The sequence below is a fragment of the Macaca nemestrina genome, chromosome 11 (genome assembly GCF_043159975.1).
Source record: "Macaca nemestrina isolate mMacNem1 chromosome 11, mMacNem.hap1, whole genome shotgun sequence".
Lineage (NCBI taxonomy): Eukaryota > Metazoa > Chordata > Mammalia > Primates > Cercopithecidae > Macaca > Macaca nemestrina.
Genome location: NC_092135.1, coordinates 95,496,678 through 95,515,447, shown reverse-complemented (window position 1 = coordinate 95,515,447; position 18,770 = coordinate 95,496,678). Strand labels below are relative to the sequence as shown.

General features: G+C 35.3%; 1 protein-coding gene across 4 annotated transcripts in view; it reads left to right on the top strand.

The window, feature by feature from the left end:
• Positions 1–18,770, top strand: part of LOC105468143 (boule homolog, RNA binding protein) — a 60,375-nt gene that overhangs the window by 10,431 nt on the left and 31,174 nt on the right. For all 4 annotated transcript variants that reach the window (XM_011718182.2, XM_011718183.2, XM_011718184.2 and 1 more), the window contains 3 exons: positions 332–407; positions 4,068–4,195; positions 10,974–11,045. In XM_011718182.2, the coding sequence (XP_011716484.1) occupies positions 332–407; positions 4,068–4,195; positions 10,974–11,045 (276 nt within the window). The remainder of the gene's footprint in view (positions 1–331; positions 408–4,067; positions 4,196–10,973; positions 11,046–18,770) is intronic.

The window sequence follows — 18,770 nt, the reverse complement described above, 5'->3', positions numbered from 1 at the left end:
ACTCAAATTTTCCGCCACTCTGCACATGTCCACTAATAACCTCAAAATTGCCACAAATATTAATTTTAGGATTACAAATAAATTTTGCAAATAGGTAAATTCACGAATACAGAATCCATGAGTAATGAGGATTGACTGTATTACAAATGGGGAATTGCGGTCAGACCCAGATCTATTTCAGTCTGAAGACTGCTCTTTCCCACTATTCCTTGCTGATTTCAAAGAATGTTATAGTCTGAATTTTTGAAATTCTTTCTAACTGGTTTTTCCTTATTTATTTTTTAATAATAGTGCTAAAATAATAAAATAATTTCCTTTTTCTTTATTTTAGGCTGAAAAACTTAATTACAAGGATAAGAAGCTGAACATTGGTCCAGCAATAAGAAAACAACAAGTAGGGATCCCTCGTATGTATTGAAAACTAATGTATTTTAAAATATTTTTGCATGGTTCTTTTTTGAAATATGAGACTTTTCATAGAACTTTATTAAAATATCATGTTTCTTTCATTTAATAGTTATTTTAGCAAAGTTGGTGGAAAAACTGAGTATTTTTTGCCACAAAATAATGTATCTCAATTTTTTTTGGTTGAGAAAAAACTTTATATACATAAAGATGCTTAAGTATATTCTGTGTAGTTATATCATTAAAGGAACAATCTTTCATGATGAAAATATCATTTAAAATAGCAAAAGTAATTAGTAATTTAATAATTTAGACTTACTAATGAGAAAAAATTTAATTAGAAAGTAATTTAAAATTAATCAGAGTAAAAATATTGAAAGTGAAAACATAGAACTAATATCAGAAACTCACTGCATGCTATGTACTGTAACCCAGCCAGGTGTGTCATAATTTTCAGAGGGACAATCCCTAAAGCTTTAGGAATTAGCTAAGTTATGTATCTACTTTCCCCAAATGTCTCTAATGCTTTCAATTATATTATTCTTTCCTCACTCTTTCTATTTATTAAGTTAGGCATCTTTATAGTTAACTTTTTACCTTTAATATTTATTAATATTCCAAACAGTCTTTGGCTAGAAGGAGAAATGTGATGTAAAATTAATAACTAACTTATTTTCCCTTGGCCACATCCTAGTGTCTACGGGAATATTTAAAACATTTGGTAATTATTATGTATAATCTGTTAACAAATTAATAGATTGTATTCATTTGGACTGTTATGCTTTTGACTTAGAAATAATAAATATTCAATTAATACAGTTGCCACAACTACAACAAAAAAGAGATTGACGTATATTAAGTTTAATTTTGGCTTAGTATTTGTTAATTTAGGAGACAAAATATCCTCAGTAGGTTAATACAAAATGGAATGCACTAAATATGGCAGCATGCTGAATATTTTCAGACTATTGTTGTTACTTGCAAAGATTAAGCTAGAACATGTAGTAACAGTCCTTTAGCCCATTATCACCAGCAATATGTACTAAATAGTAACGTTCATAGTATGATCTACCAGTTGCTGAAATAGAAAATAAATCAGCACTATGCTGAATGCTTTCAAATATACTAATTGTTTTTTCAAAACTACTTAGTGGAAGGGTCAATGTTATGGGTTTTCATTTAATCTTCATAGAACCCCATGACGTATTATTATATCTATTTTTGTAAATAGAAAATTCAATCCCAAAAAGGTAAAGTCATTGTTTTAAAAATGTTTCTGCTGAAATACTCGTAGAGGAGAGTTAATCTTGGCATGTTGTGGTTCCTAACCCACTGCAGCATATTGGAATTGCAAATTTTCTTAAGTCTCACGATTTATGTAAAAACATCATGTATAATTTGCATTCTGTTCCATAATATCATATTGTTTATTTGAATATAAAAATGTTTCCCAAAAACAATTGAATAAAACTGATTCTGTAGGAAGATTACTATGTTCAGCCTCTGCTTTTTCATATCTCCTGGTATACCATTCATCCCTTATCCAACTTTGAGAAGTATGGGGTTAAATAGCCTAATGGTGAGTGGTGGCATTAGCCTTCAAATGCAGGACTGTTTGATTCCAAAGTTCTTTTGACTTTTCTGCAAAGAAAAATAGGTATTAAAAGTACATTTACAAATAAGGGATTCTTATCTTAGTTTTTTCTTAGGTCTGTCATTTCTTTCCGTCTCCATTACCAACACCCGAGTCCCAGCTAACCACTTTGTTTACCTTAATTCCTGGAAAATCATCCTAAGTGGTCTCTGTGAATCCAATCTTTCTCCCTTACAATCCATCATTCACAAGGAAGCCGGAGTGATCTTTCAAAAGTGCACCTCTTATTGTCTTATGCTCAGCTTATTTTGAGATATTCTTCCCTTTTCTTTCCATGCTTTAGCCATCTAGCCTTCTTTCAGTTCCAGAACATACTATACTCCTGTTCTCAGAATCTAATATACTGTTTTCTTTACCTAGAATGTTCTTTGCCATCCAATTCATTCTTTAGAGCTTAGCTGAAACATCATTTCATCACAAATGTTCCACATATGTGTATATATAGAGATTTTTATATGTTTTTTATATATATAATAATTGAAATGTTCAGTATCATACCCTATACTGCCTCATGTATTTATCAAAATTGTATTTAATTAATTAATTGTGTAATCAACTAATTACTATCTTCCCTACCAGACCTAACTTCTTTGAGGATACAGACCATCTCATGTCTAATTTTTTTATTTTTTGCTGTATCACTAGGGCCCAGTTCAATGCCTTGAGATAGTATGCACTGAAAATTTATTTATTTAGCAGGTAAAGCATGGTTCATGTTCTTTGAATAATAAACCATTATTGAATAATGAACCATTATCATTATCTTTGAATAATAGTTGAATAACTTTTGGGGGGAATCCATGGACCTCCAGAATTGCGTGTAAAATTGTGTTTGACTGTATATATATCTGAGGAAAAGGTCCCTGGTTTTCATCAGATTCTCAAAAAGATCTAGTTAAGAACCATTAAAATAAATAATAACAATACTAGATCAAATGCAGTGAAAATATAAAAGCTGAGGAGCAATAGTATTACTTAAAGTGATAGGCCCGTGCTATTTGAAGTGTGGTTTGCAGACAGTATCAGTTCATTGGAAGCTGTCAAAATGCAAACTCTTAGGCCCTGTCCCAGATTTACTGACTCAGAATCTCTGAAGATAAGTCCCTGGAATTTGCATTTTAATAAACAATTTAGGTGATTCTAATTTATGTGAAACTTTGAGAAGCACTGGTACAGGTGGAAGAAGAATTGTCAGTTTCACTAATTTATATAACCTTGCTGGTTAAGACCCTAATCTAATTTGGCTAATTTAACTTTTAAAGTCTCCTCCATGACAAAAAAAAATATGTATATTATTTGTTGTTTTTTGGTTTGTGGTGGGGGTTTATATAACTTGGCCTGGGAAACGAGATGGGGACCCCAGACTAGCCACATGAAGACTTGAGGTCATGTTTGCAACAGCAGCAGTTGTAGCAAAGGGAGACTAGATAGAGAATAGATCATAGAAAAGAGAGAGAAAAGAGAGTCATAGCATGAATGAATGTTTGCTGGTAGGATATCCAAAGAATTAGTAGGGTGGAACCAAAATGTCTTCAGGAAAGTAGAATCTTCTCCAACTCTACTGCCTCCATCATCTTTGAACTTTCAGAAATAAAAGGTCTAGCCAAGACCTTAGGAACTTTACTATAGTGTATATAGTCTTAAAGTAATTATACATAATTTATATTTGTACAAATAATTACTTTGCTGATGATAATCTAAATTGTTAAGCTCTGTGTAGCATACTGGTGTTGGAATCTGAATTGATACATATTTAGTATTTCTTATTAGCATTGTTTATCTTTTCTTTTAATCATCTTAAACTAAAAGCTTTAAGGTATTGAGTTTAAAAATACATGCTTCAAAGATACTTTGACATAAGGAAGTTTTTTTAAATACCTGTGACATTCCATTTTTACCATAGCTACATAGGTATATTAAGATAAATATTTTTCTGAAGTGTTTAGAAACTACATTTTTAACAGTTAAATTGAACATTTTAATTATTATTATTTAATCTTTGCTTTAGGTTCTAGTATAATGCCAGCAGCTGGAACAATGTATCTAACAACTTCAACTGGATATCCTTATACTTACCATAATGGTGTTGCTTATTTTCATACTCCAGAGGTAACTTCTGTCCCACCACCTTGGCCTGTAAGTAATTTCATTTAAAAAGGATTTCTACCTATTACTTATTGATTTTTTTAATGTTTGTTTTATTTCTGAAATATTTCAACCACAGATAATTACAAATAATAACACACGTCAACTAAATTTAATAGACATCAACATTTTGCAACATTTACTTAAGTTCTTAAAATGGGGAGTAAAGTAAGACAGCTTCAGGTCAGTTTTCCTTACCTTCTTTCCTGTTCAGAAGTAAGCAGAATATCTTTCCTATTCATTTCATATATTTTTACTACAAATATATGTATTCATAAATGACATCTAGTATTGTTTTAGTGGTTTTTAAACACTGTATAAATAATCTGGTTTTTACACTCAGCATTATATTTTTGAGATCAAACCATGTTTGTCTCTTTTTAGATTATATCACATTGATCCTTGTATATGTAGTTCACCTATTTTAATATTTTATAATATTTCATTGTATGAGTGTATTACAATTTTTTATATTCCTCTATTGATGGACATTTTAAGTTTTTTCTACAAACAAGGTTACATTGAATACCCAGATCTTGTATGTATTATGTGAGGGTTTTTCTGGGTGGGGCAGTGGTTTTCTAAGGTTTTACTTATTATATAAATTATCTCTGAATTTTTTTGAAATATTATGAAAACAGTCACTCATTTTTAAGTTGATATCTGAAGTTTATTATAAGTTTAAATAGTTTAGGAATATTGTATATTGTAGGTTTATATATTTTCATCAAAACTTTGTATCTGTAGATTTAGCTTACTTAATAGTGGAAAGTGTCTGCTCTATAACTCAGTTAACAAAGCCGGTCAACCAAATAAAACTACTGAATAAAACTTGCTTTTAGAAAATTCCGACTTTATTTTTAAACTCAAATAAATGATTTAATATGTATCCATGTGACCATCGGCTAATTTAAGTTTGTTCCCTAGATGAAATAAGTATCATCTCCCCTTTAATACTTCTTATGCAAGCTCTTTCTACTTTGCCTTCTCTCATTTCTCAGGGCATTGCCCTCTTGAGTTGTATATCTGTTTGATGCCCTGTTGGTATTTACATTCCTGGACAAAGCATTATAGCAAGATCCAGAAGGACAGAGAAATATACCTTTCTTTAGGGAAGGAAAAAGGTGATGGTGAAAGGAGAGATTTTAAAAGAAGAATACATATTACACAGACACAGTCACAGGCAGATCACATCAGAAAGCAGTACATATGAAGTTTAGAATATGAAAATTCATACTCTTAAAGTTATTCATGCCCATGTATTTATTACTGGAAAATTTTTGTACTTCCCTAATGTACCTTGGCCTAGGCTAGGATATATACATAGAATTTCACATTCATGAAATATGCATATCTTTGACTAGATGTTGCCAAAGAGCTTTTGAAAGTGTACATTCTAGCCAACAGTTTATGACAGCCCCATTTTTCCATAATCTGCCAACCCTTAAAATTACCAGATTTTTTAATTTATGTCAATATTATTTTATGCAGTAGTATTTTGTTTTACTTTTATTTGCCTAACTTGTAGTAATATTGAACATATTTTCATGTATTTATTGGCCATTCTACTTTCTTCTATGAACTGCCTGTTCATATCCATTGTCCATTTTTCTGTTGGGGTGATTTGTTTTTATCTTGAGTTCGTTACATGAATTTTGTGGGTTGCCAATATCTTCTTCCAATTTGTGGCTTGTTCATTAACTCTTTTTGATTTTTTTCTCATGAAAATTTTATGATTTTTTTGGTCTTTTTTTACAAGAATTTTTTCTTCTTTTTTTATTTTTTATTTTTTCTTATACTTTAAGTTCTAGAGTATATGTGTACAACGTGCAGGTCTGATACATAGGTATACATTTGCTGCAAAAACTCATCATTTACATTAGGTATTTCTCCTAATGCTATCCCTCCCCCAGCCTCCCACCCCCCAACAGGCCCTGGGGTGTGATGTTCCCCTCCCTATGTCCATGTGTTTTCATTGTTCAATTCCCACCTATGAGTGAGAACATGCGGTGTTTGGTTTTTTGTCTTTGTGATAGTTTGCTGAGAATGATAGTTTCCAGCTTCATCCATGTCCCTGCAAAGGACATGAATTCATCCTTTTTTATGACTGTATAGTATTCATTGGTGTATATGTGCCACATTTTCTTAATCCAGTCTATCACTGATGGACATTTGGGCTGGTTCCAAGTCTTTGCTATTGTGAATAGTGCCACAATAAACGTATATGTGCATGTGTCTTTATAGTAGCATGATTTATAATTCTTTGGGTATATATGCAGTAATGGGATTGCTGAGTCAAATGGTATTTCTAGTTCTAGATCCTTGAGGAATCGCCACACTGTCTTCCACAATGGTTGAACTAGTTTACACTCCCACCAACAGTGTAAAAGCATTCCTATTTCTCCACATCCTCTCCAGCATCTATTGTTTCCTGACTTTTTAATGATCGCCATCCTAACGGGCATGAGGGTATCTCATTGTGGTTTTGATTTGCATTTTCTGATGACCAGTGGTGATGAGTATTTTTTCATGTGTCTGTTGGCTGCATAAATGTCTTCTTTTGAGAAGTTTCTGTTCATGTTCTTTGCCCACTTTTTGATGGGATCGTTTGTTTTTTTCTTGTAAATTTGTTTGAGTTTTTCTTTCTTTTTTTCTTTTCTTTTTTCTTGTAAATTTGTAGAATCTAGATATTAGCCCTTTGTCAGATGGGTAGACTGCAAAAATTTTCTCCCATTCTGTAGGTTGCCTGTTCATTCTGATGGCAGTTTTTTTTTTGCTGTGCAGAAGTTTTTTAGTGTAATTATATCCCATTTGTCAATTTTGGCTTTTGTTGCCATTGCTTTCGTGTTTTAGTTATGAAGTCCTTGCCCATGCCTATGTCCTGAATAGTATTGCCTAGGTTTTCTTCTAGGGTTTTTATGGTTTTAGGTCTAACATTTAAGTCTTTAATCTATCTTGAATTAATTTTTGTGTAAGGTGTAAGGAAGGGATCCAGTTTCAGCTTTCTACACATGGCTAGCCAGTTTTCCCAGCACCATTTATTAAATAGGGAATCCTTTTCTCATTGCTTGTTTTTGTCAGGTTTGTCAAAGAGCAGATGGTTGTAGATGTATGGTGTTATTTCTGAGGCCTCTGTTCTGTTCCATTGGTCTATATCTCTGTTTTGGCACCCATACCATGCTGTTTTGGTTACTGTAGCCTTGTAGTATAGTTTGATGTCAGGTAGCGTGATGCCTCCAGCTTTGTTCTTTTCACTTAGGATTGTCTTGGCAATGCAGGCTCTTTTTTGGTTCCATATGAACTTTAAAGTAGTTTTTTCCAATTCTGTGAAGAAAGTCTTTAGGAGCTTGATGGGGTTGGCATTGAATCTATAAATTACTTTGGGCAGTGTGGCCATTTTCACAATATTGATTCTTGCTATCCATGAGCATGGAATGTTCTTCCATTTGTTTGTGTCCTCTCATATTTCCTTGAGCAGTGATGTGTAGTTCTCCTTGAAGAGGTCCTTCAAATCCCTTGTAAGTTGGATTCCTAGGTAGTTTATTCTCTTTGTAGCAATTGTGAATGGGAGTTCACTCACGATTTGGCTCTCTGTTTGTCTGTTATTGGTGTATAGGAATGCTTGTGATTTTTGCACATTGATTTTGTATCCTGAGACTTTGCTGAAGTTGCTTATCAGCTTAAGGAGATTTTGGGCTGAGACGATGGAGTTTTCTAAATATACGATCATGTCATCTGCAAACAGGGACAACTTGACTTCCTCTTTTCCTCATTGAATACCCTTTATTTCTTTTCTTGCCTGATTGCCCTGGCCAGAACTTCCAATACTATGTTGAACAAGAGTGGTGAGAGAGGGCTCTATGCAAAAAAACTAGAAAATCTAGAAGAAATGGATAAATTCCTGGACACATACACCCTCCCAAGACTAAACCAGGAAGAAGTTGAATCTCTGAATAGACCAATAACAAGATCTGAAATTGAGGCAATAATTAATAGCCTACCAACCAAAAAAAGTCCAGGACCAGACGGATTCACAGCCGAATTCTACCAGAGGTAAAAGAGGAGTTGGTACCATTCCTTCTGAAGCTATTTCAATCAATAGATAAAGAGGGAATGCTCCCTAACTGATTTTATGAGGCCAGCATCATCCTGATACCAAAGCCTGGCAGAGACACAACAAAAAAGAGAATTTTAGACCAATATCCCTGATAAACATCAGTGCAAAAATCCTCAATAAAATACTGGCAAACTGAACCCAGCAGCACATCAAAAAGCTTATCCACCACGATCAAGTCGGTTTCATCCCTGGGATGCAAGGCTGGTTCAACATACGCAAATCAATAAACGTAATCCATCACATAAACAGAACCAACGACAAACCCCACATGATTAATCTCAGTAGAAGCAGAAGAGGCCTTCGACAAAATTCAACAGCCCTTCGTGCTAAAAACTGTCAATAAACTAGGTATTGATGGAATGTATCTCAAAATAATAAGAGCTATTTATGACAAACCCACAGCCAGTATCATACTGGATGGGCAAAATATGGACACATTCCCTTTGAAAACTGGCACAAGATTTTTTCATCTTTTTTAGTTTTTGGGTTTTTTTACTACAAGAATATATTCTATTTTTTTATTTTTAAAGCTATAGTATTGCCACTTTTTACTTCTGGATCTCAAATCTTGAATTTATGTATTGACTAATCCATCTATTTCCTACTAATTTGAAATTAATCTTCTGCCAAATACTAAGTTTCCGTGTGTGTGGGTCTTTTTTCTGCTATTTTGTTCCATTGGTGTACTTGTTCACCTTGCCCAGTTCTAATTATTTTGACTTTATAATGAATCTTGAAATCTTAAAGTACATTATTCTTCTTCAGGAGTCTCTCATCTATCCTTATGTCTTTGTGTTAATAGGTATACATTTTGTAATTCAGCTTGTTTAGTTCAGTGAAAAACCCTTGTTTTTCTACTAGAATTGCATTAAATAGTGTGAATAACTTGGGACATTTCAGTATTTTAAAATACTGAATCTTCCCATCCATGAGCATGATACATCTCTCCATTTATTTGTCTTATTTTACTTCTATCCATAAAAAAGTTTTCTTTCTCCGTAAAAAAGCTTGACACATCTTTTGTTGAACTTAGTAGACTATAGTTTTGTCGCTTTGATGAATGCTGTTTTTTAAATAACATTTCCTAGAAGATTGGAGCTGGTGTATAGTAATGCTCTTGATTTTTCAATATTGATATTCTATCAGTAACCCTGCCAAACTCTCATTTACACAATTATTTATGATTCAGTATACTTCTATTTCTTTCACTTCTTTTTTTCCTGGAGTTTTTGCACTGACAGTGTCTCTGCTACAGTATTGATGTAGTGAATACATCATGACCTTGTTCTTGAAAAGGAGCAAATTCAGTGATTCACTATTAAGCTTTACATGTATGCACGTATATACATATGCATGTATATATGCACGCATATACATACGCATGTATATATGCACGTATATACATATGTATATAGACACACACACATGCGCATACTTTGTAAGTGGGAAGATACTCTTAACCAGACTTTCTCAATCTTAGCACTGTTGACATTTTGAGCCAGATGATTTCTTTGTTGTAAAGGACTGTCCTGTGCACTGTAGGATGTTTAGAAGTATCCCTAGGTTCCCCATAGTTATGACAATCAAAAATGTCTTCCCAACATTGCCGGATGTTCCCTAGAGGACAAAATCACTCATGGTTGAGAATTACTGCCCTAAATCAATTAAGGAAGCTATTTTCTACTATGTTTGCTAAGAGTTTTTAATCATAAAAAGGTATGGAATTTTAACAAATGCATTTTCTGTCTCTGTTGAAATTACCATTTTTTCCTCCTTTAATCTATTAATATAGTGAATTACATTATTATTTTCTAATGTTAATCTATGATACAGTTTTATTAGCATACCATAGTCTGTGAATTGTACAAAACTATGATACTTTTCCTCAGTTTTGGGGGTGCAAACATTAAAACAAAACAATATAAGTTAGATCCCACATTATACATTGAATTTTAATTGCTATATTAGAGCCAGTTTTACTATCTGGCAATATAACTTGCCTGTTTTATTGACAATCTGGTTTTAAGTAATCTGTTTTGGGGCTTACTCTTTCACTTTGAATAATCAAGTGTTACCTCTACTTTTTTTACACACGGATTTTTCGCTTATAAGTTTGTCAAACTATTAACTCATTTAAATGTCAAATTACTAAAATAAAAATAAAATATCTTTGCTTTAATTATAGGTATAACAAAGGAATAGAACATTGATTATTTGTAACTAGTGGGAAAATTAGATATGGCTATTCATTCAGTTGTAAATACTATTATAAACATTAACTGTTTCCTGCTGGTCCTCACAATGGAAACGGGCAGTGTCACACTAAGTCTTGCTGTCATTTTCCTCTAAGTATTCTCTTAGAACTATATTTTCATAATCTTTGGAGGTGGTACATTTCAGACTAAAAGCAACTTTTCTGGTGGTTGTTTTAGCATTACTATGGAAATGAAACCACATGGAAGTAGCAATGTTGTGATGATTTTAATAAATAGACTTAGTAGAGTCGGTAATAATATCAATAAGGGGTAGAAAAATAACATTTCTAATCATAAACCAGAAGTTGACTGGGTTTAGGTAATAATTTGAGATAAATTTTATTGTGAGCTATTTTAAAGGCTTCTGCCTAATTTTTCTTTTTCCATCCTCTTATAGTCACGTTCTGTATGTAGCTCCCCTGTGATGGTAGCTCAGCCCATTTATCAGCAACCTGCATATCACTACCAGGTAAACATAAATTACAGTTAAAATTCTCTCTGAAACTTTCAGTCCTTTCTTAGCTAACTTTCATTTATTTCTCTCATGCAACTACTTTACTAATTACAAAGAGATACTTCATTAGAGAAATGTGAATCAAAACCACAATGATATACCATCTCACACCAGTCAGAATGGCTATTACTAAAAAGTCAAAAATAGCAGATGCTGGCGAGGTTACAGAGAACAGGAACACTTATACACCATTGGTTGGAGTGTAAATTAGTTCAACCATTGTGGAAAGCAGTATGGAGATTTCTCAAAGAACTAAAAGCAGAACTACCATTAGACCCATTACTGGGTATATACCCAGAGGAATATAAATCATTCTACCATAAAGACACATGCATGTGAATGTTCATTGCAGCAGTATTCACAATAGCAAAGACATGGAATGCCTATCAATGACAGATAGATAAAGAAAATGTGGTACATATACACCAAGGAATATTTTGCAGCCATAAAAAACAATGAGATCATATCTTTTGCAGGGACGTGGATGGAGCTGGAGGCTATTATCCTTAGCAAACTGACACAGGAACAGAAAACCAAATACCACATGTTCTCACTTAGAAGTGTGAGCTAAATGATGAGAACTCATGAACACAAAGAAGGGAACAGTAGACACTGTGGTCTACTTGAGGGTGGAGGGTGGGAGGAGGGAGAAGAGCAGAAAAGATAACTATTGGGTACTGGGCTATGAAATAATTTGTGCAACAAACTCCTGTGACACGAGTTTACCTATGTAACAAACCTTCACATGTATCCCTGAACCTAAAATAAAAGTTTTAAAAATAAATAAAATAAATGATTAGTTAGAAAATAAAAAATAAAAAAGAGTTAATCCTTGGTAGTGTTTTTTTCTTTTTAAAATTTTTTTCATTGACAAATGATAATTATACCTATTCATGGGGTATGTAGTGATGTTTTGATACATATAATATGGTGATCAAATCAGAGTAATTAGCATATCCATCATCTCAAACATGAATCATTTATTTGTGTTGGGAGCATTCAATAGCCTCCTTCTAGCTATTTGAAACTATGTATTATTGTTAACTATAGTCATCCTATAGTGGTATAGAACATTAGAACTTATTCCTCCCATCTAGCTGTAATTTTAGGGGTGTTTGGGATTTTTTGTTTATTTTTTTTAATTTTTATTTCCACAGGTTTGTGGGGAACAGATAGTATTTGGTTACATGAGTAAGTTCTTTAATGGTGATTTGTGAGATTTTTGATGCACCCATCACCCGAGCAGTATACACTGAACACAATTTGTAGTCTTTTATCCCTTACCCCCTTCCCGCCTCTTCTTCCTAAGTCCTCAAAGTCCATTGTATCATTCCTATGCCTTCTCATCCTCATAGCTTAGCTCCCACTTATGAGTGAGAACATAGGATGTTTGGTTTTCCATTCCTGAGGTAGCTGTAATTTTGTATCCTTTCACAAATCTCTCCCTATTCCTCCTTTCCCTTTATCCTTCTCAGCCCCCGGTATTCTTTTTACTTCTATGAGATCAATTTATTTTTATTTATTTATTTTTTGTAGCACATGGTACTCTTTATTGTGACGCTCAGTGGAAAACATCTGTAAACCGGCTTACTGTAGTGATGACAATTGCAACTCATGCTAAGGCACTTTTATCATATAAAAAATGGATTAGGGTAGGAGGTACATTCATTTCTTTTTGACAGCAATGGGACCTGAATTCAGAGCTTTGTAGGCATATGCAACTTTTACATCACTTCATGATTTGCGAGTTTGTTTCCTTTAAAAAAAAAATGCCTTCTTGCCATATGTAAGTCTAAATGCTGCATATACAAAAACAGGAATACAAGTTGAATTGAGCAACCAGTGTAGACCAGCAGAGGATAAGCTACTCTCTTGTAAACATTGTTTGAAAGGCAGTTGAAAAGACTTGGAATTTTATCACTTATTACAAGAAAGAGGGGGAAAATAAAACTTTTTTATTTCAAAAATATCTGTGCAGGTGACAGATTTTTGAGATCAGTGTTTTTTGGCTTCCACATATGCATGAGAACATGTGTTGTTTAACTTTCTGTTCCTGGCTTATTTCATTTAACATAATGACCTCCAGTTCCATCCATGCTGCCATGAATGATAGGATTTTATTCTTTTTTATAGCCAAATAGTATTCCATCATGTATATATATGCCACATTTTCTTTATTCATCTGTTGTTGGACACCTAGGTTGATTTCATATTTTGGCTATTGTGAATAATGCTGTAATAAACATGGGGGTGCAGATGTCTCTCTGAATCAATGATTTCCTTTTCTCCAAATAAATTCCACATAGTGGGATTACCAGATCATATGGTAGTTCTACTTGTAGTTTTTTCAGGGACCTCCATACTGTTCTCCACAGTGGTTATACTAGTTTGCATTCCTACTAACAATGTAGAAGAGTTTCCTTTTCTCTACATCCTCACCAGCCTTTGTTATTTTCTCTTTTTGACAATAACCATCCTAACTGGGGTAGATAATACCTCATTGTGGTTTTGACTTACAGTTTCCTGATAATTAGTGATGTTGATCATTTTTTCAAATATTTGTTAGCCATTTCTTTGCCTTCTTTTGAGAAATGTCTATTCAGATCATTTTCCCATTTTTAATCAGTTTATTTTTTGTTTATTTTGCTGTTGTTTATTTTGTTTATCCTTGTATATTTGAATATTAATTCTGTGTCAGATAGGTAGTTTACAGATGTTTTCTACCATTCAACAGGTTGTGTCTTCACTCTGTTGATTGTTTTCTTCACTGTGCAGGAACTTTTTAGTTTAATGTATTCAAACTAATGGGATGAATTTGGGAGAATTCCCTCTGCTTCGATTTTTTGGAATAGTTTGGGAAGACCTGTATTCTTACCTAAAGGTTTGGTAGAATTCAGCCATGTAGTTCTGGACTTTTCTTTGTTGGAAGACGTTTTAATTACTGATTCAATCTTGTTACTTAAATTTGTTTCTTCAGGTTTTCTTTTCATTTTCTTTTTTTTTTTTTTTAAAGACGGAGTCTCGCTCTGTCGCCCAGGCTGGAGTGCAGGTGGCGCAATCTCGGCTCACTGCAAGCTCGGCCTGCCAGGTTCACGCCGTTTTCCTGCCTCAGCCTCCCGAGTAGCTGGGACTACAGGCGCCCGCCACCTCGCCCGGCTAATTTTTTATTTTTTTTAGTAGAGACGGGGTTTCACAGTGTTAACCAGGATGGTCTCAATCTCCTGACCTCGTGATCGACCCGCCTTGGCCTCCCAAAGTGCTGGGATTACAGGCATGAGCGACTGCGCTTGGCTTTGTTTCTTAAGGTTTTCGATTTCTTCAATCTTGGTTTAGTCTTGGCAGATTGTGTATGTTCAGGAATTTATCTGTTTCTTCTAGGTTTTCTAATTTATTGGCATATAGTTGTTCATAATCGTCTCTACTGATCCTTTGTATTTATGGTATCCATTGTGATGTCTTTTTCATTGCTGATTTTATTTATTTGGATCTACTTTCTTTTTTTTTCTTAGACTAACTAATGGTTTGTCGATTTTATCTTTTTAAAAAGTCAACCTTTTGTTTTGTTAATCTTTTGTATTGTTATGTAGTCTCAACATTGTTTATTTCTGCCCTAATTATTATTATTTCTTTTCTTCTACTAATTTTGGGTTTAGCTTGTTCTTGCTCTTATAATTCTTAGAGGTACATTGTAAGGGTGTTTATTTGAAATATTTCTAATTTTTTGATGTAAGCATTCATTGCTATAAATTTGCCTCTTAATACTGCTACTGTTGTGTCCCATAGGTTTCCGTATGTTGTGTTTCTGTTTTCATTCTTAATTTCTTCCTTCACCCACTGGTCATTCAGCAGTATGTTGCTTAATTTCCATGAATTTGTATAGTTTTGAATGTTTTTCTTCTTATTGATGTCTTCTTTTATTCTATTGTGTCAGATGAGATACTTGATATAATTTCAGTTTTTTTTAATTTTTTGAGACTTGTTTTGTTTCCTAAAATATGGTAATTCTGGAGAATGTTTTATATGCTGATGAAAAGAAAGTATATTCTGCAACTGTTCAGTTAAATGTTCTCTAAATAGCTGTTAGGTCTGTTTGGCCTATGGTGCAGTTTAAATCCATGTTTCTTTGTTTTTGGGTTTTTTTTTGGTTTGTTTTTGTTTTTGTTTTTTGTTTTTTGTTTTGTTTTGAGAAAGAGTCTCACTCTTGTCACGCAGGCTAGAGTGCAATGGCATGATCTCGGATCACTGCAACCTCTGCCTCCCAGGTTCAAGCAATTCTCCTGCCTCAGCCTCCTGAGTAGCTGGGATTACAGGTGCACGCCACCACGCCAGGCTAATTTTTGTGTTTTTAGTAGAGATGGGGTTTCACCATGTTGGTCACGCTGGTCTTGAACTCTTGAACTCATGATCTGCCCACCTTGGCCTCCCAAAGTGCTGGGATTACAGGCCTGAGCCACTGTGCCCAGCCTGTTTATTTTCTTTCTAGATAATCTGTCCAATGCTGAGAGTGGGGTGTTGAAGTCCCCAACCACTATTTTATTGGGGTTTCTCCCTCTCTCTTTAGATCAAATAAGACTTGCTTTATATATCTGGGTGCTTTGTGTTGGGTACATATGTATTTACATTGTTATATTCTCTTGTGGAATTGATCCCTTTATTATTATATAAATGTCCTTCTTTGTCTCTTTTTAAAGCTTTTAACTTGAAGTCGGTTTTGTCTGATATAAGTATAGCTATTCCTGCCTGCTTTGGTTTCCATTTGCATAGAACATGTCTTTCTATCCCTTCACTTTCAGCCTAGGTGTGTCTTTACAAGTAAGGTGAGTTTCTTTTAGGTAGCATTCTTTTTTTAATCTATTCACCCAGTCTCTATCTTTTAAATGGAGAATTTAACCCATTTGAATTCAGGGCTGTTATTGACAGGTGAGGACATCCTGTCATTTTATTTATTGTTTTCTGGTTATTTTGCATATCTTTTGTTCCTTGTTCCTTCTCTTTTTGGTGATTTTTTGTGGCTGGGTTCTCTGTAATTATAAGATTTGATTCTTTTCTTCTCTTTGTCCTTTGTGTAATGACTGTCCCAGTGAATTTTATAGTTTTGCATGTTTCATGAGGGTTGTTATCATCCTTTCACTTCCTGATGTAAGACCCCCTTGAATATTTTTTTTGTAAGGCCAATCTAGTGGTGATAAATTCTCTCAGTTTTTGCTTGTCTATGAAAGAGTTGGTTTTTTTAAGAGACAGAGTGTAGTGGCATGATCATAGCTCACTGCAGCGTCAAACTCGTAAGCTCAAGTAATCCCTCCCACCTTAGCCTGCCACACAGCTGAGACTACAGGCATGTGCCATGCCTGCTAATTTTTTTTAAGAGATAGGGTCTTGCTATGTTGCCCAGGCTGGTCTCAAATTCCTGGGCTCAAGTAATCTTCCTGCCTTAGTCTCCCAAAGCACTGGGATTACAAGTGTGAGCCACCACACCTGGCCGTGTAAAAGAGTGTATTTCTCCTTCATTTCTAAAAGATAGCTTTACTGGGTCTAATATTCTTGGCTGGCAGGGTTTTTTTCCTTCAGTATTTTGAATGTATCTAAATATATCATCCATTCTCCCCAGTAAGATTTCTGCTAAGAAATCTACTGTTAGTATAATGGGGATTCCTTTAATTGTGACTTGACACATTTTTCTTCCTGCTTTTAAAATTCTTTCTCTTTGACTTTTAACAATTTGACTATAATGTGCCTCTGAGAGGATCCGTTAGATTGAATCTACTAGGATTCTTTGAGTTCCCCAGACCTGGATATCCATCTCTTCTCCCAAGACTTGGAAAATGTTCTGCTATTATTTCATTAAATGTGTTGTCCTCACATTTTCCCTTCTCTTTTCCTTCTTAAATGCTCATTATATGAATGAATATTTATTCTCTTCATGGTGTCTTATAAATCCTGTGGGTTTTCTTCATTCTTCTTTTTTTTTTTTGTCTGCCTGTGTTATTTCAAAAGACCTGTCTTCAAGTTCAGAAATTCTTTCTTCTGCTTGGTCTAGTGTATTGTTGAAGATCTCAGTTGTATTTTTATTTCATTCATTGAATTCTTCAGCTCTAGGATTTCTGTTGTTTTTTTATGATATCTATCTCTTTGTTAAATTTCTCATTCAAATTATGAGTTGTTTTCCTGATTTTGTTGAATTGTATGTCTGTGTTCTCTTGTATCTCGCTGAATTTCCTTAAAATTATTATTTTGAATTCTTTTTCTGGCAGTATGAAATATATGCAAATATTTCCCTATGATTGGGGTCTGTTACTAGAGAATTACTATTTTTATTGGAGGTAACATGTTTCCTTGATGGTTGATGTGTCCCTACATTGATTTCTACACATCTGGTACAAAAGTCACCTTTTCAAATTTGAAGTAGGTTTCATAGGGGAAGACTTATTTCTGTGAATGGATTTTGGGGTGTTGGTTCAGTGGGGTGCATTGGCCTTGGTTCTAGGTGGACATAGTAGGGTAGTCTCTGTGTAGTCTCTTAAGCTGTAATACTCTCTAGTTGTATTTGCAAGTTTCTCAGTGACCTAGGACAAGAGAGTCTGTGATAATGGTGGTGGGGCTTGGGCTTGCTGGGCTGTTCCTCAGGTCAGGGCTGTGTACATGAACATGGTAAGTCTGGCTCACTTGGCTTGGGGCCACAGGGCTGTTACTCTGGCTGAGAGCACAGGCATGCAGTTTCTCAGCCAGCCTTGGGGAGTGCCCACCAAAGGCAGCCTGTGGGGCTGTTTCTCGGGTTGGGTATGCAGGCACATGGCTCCTTGGCTGACCTGGGGGTGCATCTGCTGGGGACAACCCATGGGACTGTTTCTCAGGCCGTGGACACAGCTGCATGGCTGCTCAGTTGGCTAGAGACGTGTTTGTCAGGGACTGTTCCTCCAGCTCGGGATGCAGGTACACAACTGCTCAGCTGGTCCAGGGGGCATGTCTGCTGGGGGTGGCCCACAGGGCTATTTCTCCAGTCTGGGACATAGGCACAAGGTGGATCACCTGGCCTGGAAACGTTTCTGTTAGGGCTGTTCCATAGGCCCAGAATGCAGGCACAGGGCTGTTGGTCGGCCTGGGATCATGCCCACTGGAAGCAGCCTGTGGGGCTTCTTCTCAGGCCTTGGACACAGGTTCAAGGCTGCTCAGCTGTCCTGGGGATGTGTCTGCTAGAGGGGTGGGCACGAGGCCAATTCTTAGGCCTGAGGCATGGACACACAGCCACTCCACTCCCCTGGGGACGTTTCTGCCAGTGGCAGTCCCCAGAGCTATTTCTTGGGCTCTAATTATATGCACAGGATAGGTCAGGGGCTTGTCTGCAGGGCATGAGGCACCTCTGGGCTGTTTCTCAGCCCTGTATGTAGGTGTGTAACCATTCCGTCCCGGCAGCATGTCAGCTGCTACCAGGCTTGAGGACCTCTCCTGACCAGCTAAAGAGTGGGTTCACCCTGGGCAGGTCAGCCAAATTGTTCCTCTAGCTGGAGGTGAGGGCAACAGAAGGTGGTTTCCGTACTGTACAGAGCCAGAATCACGGCCAATCTTAAGCCTCAGGTTCCATGCTGCTGGGGTTGTGTTCAGCCACTGCTACGGACTTGGCGGAATGAAAATGGAACCCCAGTGCTGGAGACGTGCAATAGCTATTGGCCCCCTAGAAGAGGG